Raw genomic sequence first — 9951 nt, forward strand, 5'->3', positions numbered from 1 at the left:
CTGGTGCCAATGCCGGTGTTCGACTTGTCGATGCATTGGCATTAACCATCGGAATAGCTTGGTTTCCGTTATCATTAGTCATTTCTGTAAATAAATGACACAAGAAAACGTTAAAATCACATAGATTTTAATCTCCAACGGAGTAGAAAATCACAAAGGTTTTAATCTCCGGAACAGCAAATATAATAGAAATACAAAAATAAAAATTAAATTCCTTAAGCTTGTTAGTAAACTGTATTTGTAAACTAATTCTGAAAAATATAAAATAACATATAAACAGAAAATGTAAACGAAACAAAAGTTAATCTGAGCCCACTAAATTCACAGTGTTTCCTTAAGGAATTTAATGTCCTTCTAATACCCAAGGTTATGGATTATTTCTTCCCAGGATAGAACGAATTACACACTGGTGTAATGGTACTTCAAACCCCAGTGTTTCAGCGAACACAAAGTTCGGTAGCAAATCATACTTACTGTTGCTTTCTTTGAAGTTAAAAGTATGCAGAAGAAATGAGGAGAACTCAGAAAATCGTATGGAAAATCTGAGAGAATGGACTTGTATTTATAACCAATGTTAGAGTGAAATCTGAAGAGGTGCAACTCTTCAGAATAGATGTTTCGGCGATTTGTCTCCATGGAAAAAGTACCCCCTACTGCTTACAGCGTCTTCATTCACTCGTCTTGCTACTTCGGAATTGTTCAGCGGACACGTGGAGGATCTAGATCAAGATCTCCATTATGTCGTACGATATATATATATATATATATATATATATGAAAAACGGCCATAGTATAAATGCCATAACATAAAATAGCTATTTGCTCAATAATAAATCGGGAGAATTGAAGAGGGTGGTTAATTTTCTGTTACAAAAACAGAAAACGAAAATTGGATTTAATATTAATATTACGTTATTAAAATGGATATTTGATAACATTTGTGTTAATATTTAATATTAACAAATAAATTTGGTCCAAACAATCAATCAATCAATCGAATCCGAGTCGAGCAACGAAGGCGCGAGGCTTGCCTTCTTCTCACTTCTTTTAGAGCTAGAAGAAGAGCAATTGCTTATATACTCATAAAAACCTCTTCCTCTTCTAATATGGGACAATGTCCCTTCATCAAGGAAGGAATCTCAAATGAAACTCAAATATTTTATTTTCCCTCCATTTTTCATTGGGGGAATTACGCTCCTCGTCACTTGGCCCAACAGTCCATCAAAAAATGGCCCACGTTTGAAGCTCTTACCTAATATGACCCAAGTTCTACATAATCTGAAAATTATTTTCACCAGTTAGCTCGCCCTATTTTTTTCTTTTCTTCGTTCTTCTTCTTCCTCTTTCACGACTTTGCACCCCAAAGTTTCTCTATCATTATATATATTCTTCAATTCTCCTTCCAGATTCAAAGTTGATAATCACTATTAAGATGAGAAGAAAAAATACTATTTAAGAGAATTATTATTTTTGGAGTCACCATTTAAGGTCATTCGAAGCTTCAATTTCAGAAATTGAATTTTTTGATTTTGTTAGTTGTTTGGATTGGGTGTTGTTCCAATTGGTTGGGATCGTCAAGGGAAGTTCAAAACTCAAATTTGGAGTGATTTGGAGCAGATTTGAGTTGAATTTCAGAAATTGAATTTTTCAATTTTGTTAGTTGTTTGGATTGGGTGTTGGCCCAATTGATTGGGATCGTCAAGGGAAGTTCAAAACTCAAATTTGAAGTGATTTGGAGCAGATTTGAGGTAGATTTGAGTTGAATTTCAAAAGATGCCCAAAGAAGAAGAAGAACCAGTGAAACTCCATTAATAGGATTCATTTGTATAATAGTGTATAATATTATATAAGTAATGTATAATAGTATATAAACACATCTTATACATTATTTTATACAAGGTTGATACATTATTTATAGGTATTTGGTGGATTTCTCACATTTCTTCTTCTTCTTCTTCTTCTTCTTCTTCTTCTTCTTCAACTGCTACACCTATATACATGGTGTATCACTTATATTTTCACGACTGTGCTTATATATTTTTATATATATATTTTTATACAACTATATATATAATATACCTCTTTGTATAAAAGTGTATAATATTCCATAAAAGTGTATAAGCATCTCTGACGAATTTTTTGTACGATTTTCACTTGCAATTCTTAATTAAGACTATTCCAAATCTCCACTAAATGACTTCAAACTTTGTATACAGTCTACTTAGACTAATTGTAATAAGTTCAGACAATACCCACTCCAAATTTCTCATAAAATCATATTCAAAAACTAACAAGATTAGCATTAAAGAAGATGAGATTTTAGATTTCTCGCGTCTGTTTGTGAATTTTCGTAGTTGTGAAAGGTATGTAGAAACATGAAAAAAAAGGAGAATTGAAATATTTCACGCTTGAAGATATAAAGAATAAAAAAACTGGAAAAACAAATTAGATCTAAGCTTATTGATATTTGACTACACATTTGCAAACTTGTAAGTGGGCTAAAATAATGCAAGGTCGATTTATGGAGTGCATTATTATGTAATTTTGTCTTTCTCATTCACCCTCTTTTAAACATTAATATACTAAAAAAAAACAGTTTACACCACATTCATAACAATAGTAGAGTATTTTATGCCGTAAAGTCATAAATTAATCTCTAGAAGGGGATTATGACTTATGATGAAGGGGATACAAACTTGTAAATGATCCAATATTGAACCATACAGCTGTTTACTCTAAAGCCTGAAAATACCAACGTGGTATCTAAATTACATGTCTCTTTTTGGCAAAAATGGTAGCGAGATAATTAGCTTGTAATATTTGTCTCCGTATATCGCAAGTAGTTTTTGAATCCTCTTGTCCAAAAATTATACTCGCCACCATAACCAAAACTGGGAACATGTTAAAAGCCTCGGTAACTGTGGACTGCACTATTACAAATGGTTAAAATGACTTCATAATCCAACAAATTTGTTAGTCCATTCAACAATTTGGCCAAATAGCCAATTGATTATTCTAGCACCCACAACATTTCTTCTGGGCTTGAATATCCAGTCAAAGTTCAATAGATGCAGTATTTTGTCAATCTTTCCTTCTCCTTTTGATCTTCTTTGTTTGTGGATTCTTGAGAAGCCAAGTTTCATCTATCGCTAATTTGGCCCCTCCACAGATCCAAAATGTGTAACTTTAGATTGTTGATTAGGGAAAATTACATCTTTGGCCCATCAACAAAGAATATTTGCATATACATAATATTTACACTAATTATGTATTTTTTATATATTTGTCGGTAATTTTTTTGGATATATTGTACATCTATCGATAATTTTTTTGGTGAGCAACCATTTAGCTTAGTTTCTCTCGTTTTTAATACTTTAGCGATCAAATTGTGCGTGGTTTTACTTTTTGGACGGGTTACATGTTTATGGTCAACCACGGAACAACGACCAACAAAACAATTAAGAATAAAATCAAAGCAATGCAATTGCAATTAACATTGTCAATTCCAATAGCTAAAAAATAATCTTAAATTCTTGATGACATCTAAACGATGCCTTAGTCCAAACTACAAACCAGCCTACGTCCCTTAAAATTCCTCTTAACAACATCTCCTATTTACACTTGGGACCAATTACAATAGCCTCTAATAAATTCAGAATATTCAATCACAATCTACCCTTGAGAAAGCTAACGCACAATTTCTTCCATGCCTCCCTGTCTGGCTCGCGCCCTTCAACCTTCGCCTTGGCCACATCAGCAATGCTCTCCTATATATACACAAAATTAACATATAGTCAAGCTTTATAATTGGGATGTTGAATTATGTTACATCGATTTTGAATATCAATCTTGCCTCCGGGGACAATAACACATTCTAAAAACGAGGCACGTTTGACTTTTTTTTGGGAATCATTTGACACACCTAATAATAGGGGGTTATACTAAACTTTAGGTCAGCTATTCTAAAACATTGACAGCATCAATATACATAGGACCGCCACCACCTAACATGGACGGATATATGAAACATTCTATGAAATTATATTTGCAGTTGAAATTTTGTTTGAACATTTATGTTGCCTACATCCACAACTATATTGATATTCTACAATATAAAATCATAAATTCATTTCCATAAGGGAATTATGACTTATTAAGAGGGGATAAGGACTCTTAAAAGATGGACGGCATCGGTAGGACCGCTACGGCCTAGATCGAAAAGGACGTAGACGGATGAATCATCTTACTAAAACCATATTCGTTGTTGAATTTTTTTTTTTTTTTTTTTTGAATATATAGTTATACTTCATTAATTCATAACTTTACTATAGTATTTTTACACCGTAAAATGTACTAATAGAGATATGTAGTGCTTACCTCAATAAGGTTGCGTTGAAGAAGACGATCAATGAGATGGAGGAGAATATCTTTGGTGTACTCGGGGTGACCTTGAATCCCCATTATGTGATCACCATACCTAAACATCTCAATTCCAGTTTTATTGGACCATGCCATCACCTCTGCCTTTGGTGGAAGCTCACGGATCTAATTTCAAATCACAGACACATTTTAGTCAGTTTTGTCTTTCATTTTTTTCCTTGTCGAAAACAATATATAGAGGAATTCGAAGGGGAAAAAGATATTTACTTGTAGAAAGAAAGCAAAATTGATAGTGTTTGAGACAAACCTCATCACGGTGACACTCAATAACTTGCATAAATGCAGGTAAATTGAGAGTGTTGAATAGCTTGGACTTTGATAAATTAACTGTGGTGACGCCAATGTCCCATCCAGTTGTGGCTCTCTCTATAACTCCACCCAATGATCGCCCTAATATCTACACCACATAAACAGACCCTTTCAGATATAAATATATAAACAAAGGAAAAAAGCTCAAGAAAAGACATATAGTAAACAACGAAAATAATGCATGAATGTATAAAAATAAAATTTAATTGCATCATAGTATGTCAAATGTTCCAAGAAATCACATATTATTTGATATGATCCCATCTCAAGGAAGAATAGGACCACTACACGACTTACTTTAATAATTTAAAAAGAAAAGGCATATCCACGTAGCAAATGTTAACGTTGTAATAGTAAGACAATAATTTAGGCAGCCAACATATCAAACTGCCTTTGAAATTTGATTTGGTGGTTGAAATCGCCGACAGTGTCAGCTTGGTACTACACATTGGATGAGCTTATCTTTGTACTTGATTCTCTTTTGATCTAATCCTTCTCATGGGCTTTATTATAAAATAATTAGCCGGACCTGTTAGATAACATAATATAAAGCTAGGATCTTGAACAGGAAATTAATGGCCGACTTGCTATTACGTTTAAGTTACACACACTAAGAGTGTAAAAATTTGTTATACTATCAGTGTAAACTGCACTGTTTTTAACAGATTATTACTCTATTTTCCGGTTTATTATATTTGACTTGCTATAAAGAGACATTTGTTGTTGTAGTTCAACTTAGTCGTATAATGTAAAAAACTTATATACTATCAATGTTAAAAACTTATATACTATCAATGCAAAAAACTTAAACTCGTTGCGATAAAAGACCATAATTGCAACTTGGAAAGTTTTGTTTAGTCTAGGGACGAGCATTCCCTGGACTATCATTTAGTTTTAAGACTGATTTCTTGTGAGATAGTTGCAATAGGTTTGCATATTTTTGAATTGGAAGGCGTTAATCATACGTCACACTTAGTTAGATACCATTATTCAAAATCTTAGTGAAACACTGAATTTCTTATCTCATACTATATGCTTTTCGTGAAAAAATTACCAATTGAAAATGTATGGATTTCTTCAAACAACGCAATAAGGGACTGAATTGAGCATATTTTCCATCTCCTCGAAAAATAAATGGGTTTTTTTTGGCAAAACTGTGCTTCATATGTGGCAATTTCGTTGGGTGAAATAGTGGTTATAAAAGAAATAAATCACATCAGTATATGAAAAAAGTGTGAGTAAAAGATTAAAGACAAAACACGTGACTAAGCAAGAATGGATGACAACAAACTTTGATGGAAAAATCTGGCTCAACAGTAGAAAAAGTATCCCAAAATAAACGGGGCTGTCTATAATTGGATCCAGTGAATTTAACTTTATCAGCTGGGACTGAGGGGGACCAAATAATCTAAATATTGTATATAAAGTCAACATCCAATATAATCTTCTGTATCCAAGTCTCATTACTCTAAGCCAGAAAAATACCAACGTAATTTCCACATGTTCAATCTCTTTTTGGCAAATGGCCCTAAATCTCACTTATAATTTCATTACTAGTTTTGGACCACTCTATGGTCCTGCCATGTAACAAACCCGACGGGTCGCAGTCTTAAATGAATTCTAGGGAATAAATGATTAAAACTGTCGCTTTTGGTATTTAAATTAAATTAAATTAAATAATTTCATTATAATGGTTAGCAATAAAAGTAAAAATACACTTCACTTAATCATAATTAAGTGATAAATATTTGTAAAAAATACATATCTTGTAGTACTAATTAATTTAGTGTAAACATCAAAGTGGGTAAGTTTTAACAAGGAGAAAGAGTTGAGAATTGTCCTAATCACTAAGTAGTATTTAAGTACGAATGGACGTTACTACTTAGTACTTACTGCTAAGCGTCTAAGCCAATCTAATTGATTTTCCTTTAGGCACTAGGTAATTACAATATACTGATTCAATTAAAAAGAATAAAGAATTTCCTATTAGGAGGTTTCCATCTTCGGAACTCAAATTCAAAATCCTTTTTGGACCAAAGCAATTATTGTTATTGGATTATCCCTTGAAAAACATTCATCATTAACGAAAAATTGCTTTTGTACCGAAGACGTCAGTAAGTTATAGTACGAATTTTTGACATAAAAAGAGTTGGGTAACGTAAACTTTTGACTGTGGATGGAGAGAACGAAGACCTTACTTTGTGGAATTGTTATTAAAATAATAGTCCAAACACGTGCTGACTGATCAGATTTCCAAATAAAATATTTTTCCCTCCTAGTATTGCTCAATCACATATCATAAAAAAATAGAAAAGAATTACCCAAAATTAACAATTTTCTATATTAAAATTTCCAGTGAATATACAGAATTTTAGGTAAGATTCTATAAAGTAAGTACTTATTAACTTGCCATTATAATAATTCAATTTGTATAACTTAAAAAGTAAAATTAATTAGCTGGGATTTGGCAGGTCTATTCAATTTGTATAACTTAAAAAGTAAAATTAATTAGCTGGGATTTGGCAGGTCTGGGGCAGCTGCCAAACCTTGCCCTTTTTGGTCTGTACACTGTCACTTGGTAAATGAAACTTTTTTACTTACTAGGTACCGTTTGGACATAGATTTAGCTCAAACTTGAAAAAAATAATTTTTGAAGTAGTTTTGAAAAGTAATTTTTGGAAGTTGAAATTATGTTTGGACATGCATTTTATTTGAAAAAAATTTGATGTTTTGTGAGTGGAAGAACAAGTTGTAGATTTTGGGAACTTGAAAAATAATTTCAAAAATAGATCATTAATCTATGAACAAACAATATTTTCAAAAAAGATTTGAAAAAACGTTGTCAAAATGTATGGCCAAACGGGGCCTAAACAAAAGTAAAATTATTTTCATAACAATTACAGAAAAATTATAAAAATGTCACTACTGTAAACTACTTTTGAAACTTTACTAAATCATTTCAAATAATTGATATCATTTGGGCGTGGTTTTAATTTAGCTCTTGGATTTTCTTTGAAATATAGATAAGGTTTTAAAACTTACCCGTCCATTCCAGTTTACGTGAACCTATTTACTTTTTAATTCATCCCAAAAATAATGACCCATTTCTAAATATAGAAACAATTTAGCTTAAACTTATAATTCTACTCTTACTGAGAAGCTTGTATAACCACACAAATACTTTGGACTCCTTTTTAACTTGTTTCATATTCACATAACTTGGACATGAGGGAGTATGTGCTTGGATTACTTGTTATTGTTATTGATTTTCGTCTATTTTCTGAATATTATGTCGTTGTTATTAGTTCTATGTTTTTTTTTATGATAGTACTGATGTATTTGTCTTTTTTTCGTTTTCTTGAGCGAAGGTCTTTCGAAAATAGATTTTCCACTCCTTCGTAGCAGGAGTAAGGTCTGTGTACTTACTACCCTCTATTTTAATGGATGGTTGTTGTTGTCGCTGCTCGGAGCCTTGGATTATTTTGAGTGAAAATATCTTTCAATTACATTTCTGTTGCTTTGAGTGTAAATATAGCTTTGATATTTTAAGAAAAACAAAAGGCCACGTATGAAACGTATTACAACAAAGCATAACATGTACACCTTAATGGCAAGTGGAAAAGACGGCAACCAAAAACTAAAGACTAGAAAGAGACGCAAATTAAAAAAGACAGCTGTAAGTAAAAGAACTCTAAACAACTCAGCATTAAAAAAGTAAATAAACTGACGATCAATTAACAGCTTGAAAATGGAGTTTAAATGACTAAAAATGTAATTTAAAACAAATACCTGGTGACCAAAGCAAATACCCAAAACTTTCTTCTTCATAGAATCAATTTTTTTGAGCAGATTGAGTAGTTTACAGATCCACAAATCATTACCGTGAGCGTCATTACAACTACCGGTGATCACAAATCCGTTATATTCTCCGATCTCATCATCCGCCGGAAACTCGCCGTTAGCCACGCGGAATACATCCCACGTTTCCCCTTCCTCCGCCAGCATTCTCACGAAAACACCAAAATAACCGCCGTATTTCTTTTTCACGTATTCTGAATCCTCTGCACATAATAGAACTGCAAATTTTTTTCCTTCCATTATTAAGTAGTGATTTCTTCAGACGTAAATAAAGTTTTAAAAAACTTCCTCCTATCTTCTCTCACTGAATAATATAGATATATATGTATAAATATTCTCCTCTAGTGGAGGGCCTAGAGGGAGGGAGCGAGAGAGATTAGATTTTTTCAATTTCGTTTCGCTTATGAGTTGATGAAGGAAGAATGAGGAAACAAGGTGGTTTATATATACATAATCTGAAAGAGGTGAATAAAGTTATATTATTTGAGGAAAATAAAGTTACTTTATTTGCAATTTCGTCCTTTGATTCTCAGTTTACTTGTACTAAATTTAAGGCATATTATAATTACTTAATTACCCCTTGGTTATGTTTAAGCTTTCCTCATTTATCTGCTTTGTTTTTAATTGGTAGTAATGTTTAAGACTTCTTTTTGTACTTCTTGAATAGGGGTAATTCTAATTTTGGTGGTTATTAATTCCTTTTTCTAGCTAGATTGTTGAATAATTTGTTTGCCATATTGAATTAAGCAGTGAGGTATATATAGACCTAACTTCGCAATACACCAACATCTAATCCAATCTAATCTAATCTAATCTATTATTAGAAAGAAAGAAGTCAGCAATGAAACATTTGTCAAGTGTTGCGTTAATAAAATGTCATGTAGCAATTTTAGGACAAATTAATTAAAGTTAGGTAAAATTAGTTTATTTTTTGAATTTGAATTTCAAAATACTGAAATAACTATTTTATTACATTTTTAAAAAATTAATTTATGAACAACGACTAATTTTTGGAAGTTACCAAGAAGTAATAAAATTTGGGTACGATTGTGTGCAAACTCTAATGATGAAAATTAGTTTATTTTTTAAATTAGAATTTGAAAAGAATGAAATATCAAATTTTTACATTCTTTAAAAATTAAGTTACCAACAAGGTCCAATAAAATTTAGTTAATAAGGTTGATTTGCTTCTTAATATCGTCCTCAATTATTTGATATTTATCTAGTAATAACCATCATTTTGAAATTAAATGAAGAGAACAATTTTCATAAAATTGTTTATGTCAGTCATCAATCTAAGAAAACACAATGTCTTTTAACGAATAACATGAATTATTCTTCAAT

At 31.6% G+C, this 9951-nt stretch overlaps 1 protein-coding gene across 1 annotated transcript; it reads right to left on the reverse strand.

Annotated features, from left to right (window-relative positions):
• Nucleotides 1-3484: 3484 nt before the first annotated feature.
• Nucleotides 3485-9118, reverse strand: LOC104218893 (gamma-glutamyl peptidase 5-like). The gene is made up of 4 exons (XM_009769494.2): nt 8539-9118; nt 4688-4837; nt 4378-4545; nt 3485-3767 (listed from the first exon to the last, which is right to left on the reverse strand). Exons 1-4 carry the CDS (start codon nt 8845-8847, stop codon nt 3666-3668), a joined length of 729 nt encoding a protein of 242 aa, XP_009767796.1. The 5' UTR covers nt 8848-9118; the 3' UTR covers nt 3485-3665.
• Between the last annotated feature and the right edge of the window lie 833 nt (nt 9119-9951).

The sequence above is a fragment of the Nicotiana sylvestris genome, chromosome 1 (assembly GCF_000393655.2).
Source record: "Nicotiana sylvestris chromosome 1, ASM39365v2, whole genome shotgun sequence".
In the NCBI taxonomy this organism is placed as follows: domain Eukaryota; kingdom Viridiplantae; phylum Streptophyta; class Magnoliopsida; order Solanales; family Solanaceae; genus Nicotiana; species Nicotiana sylvestris.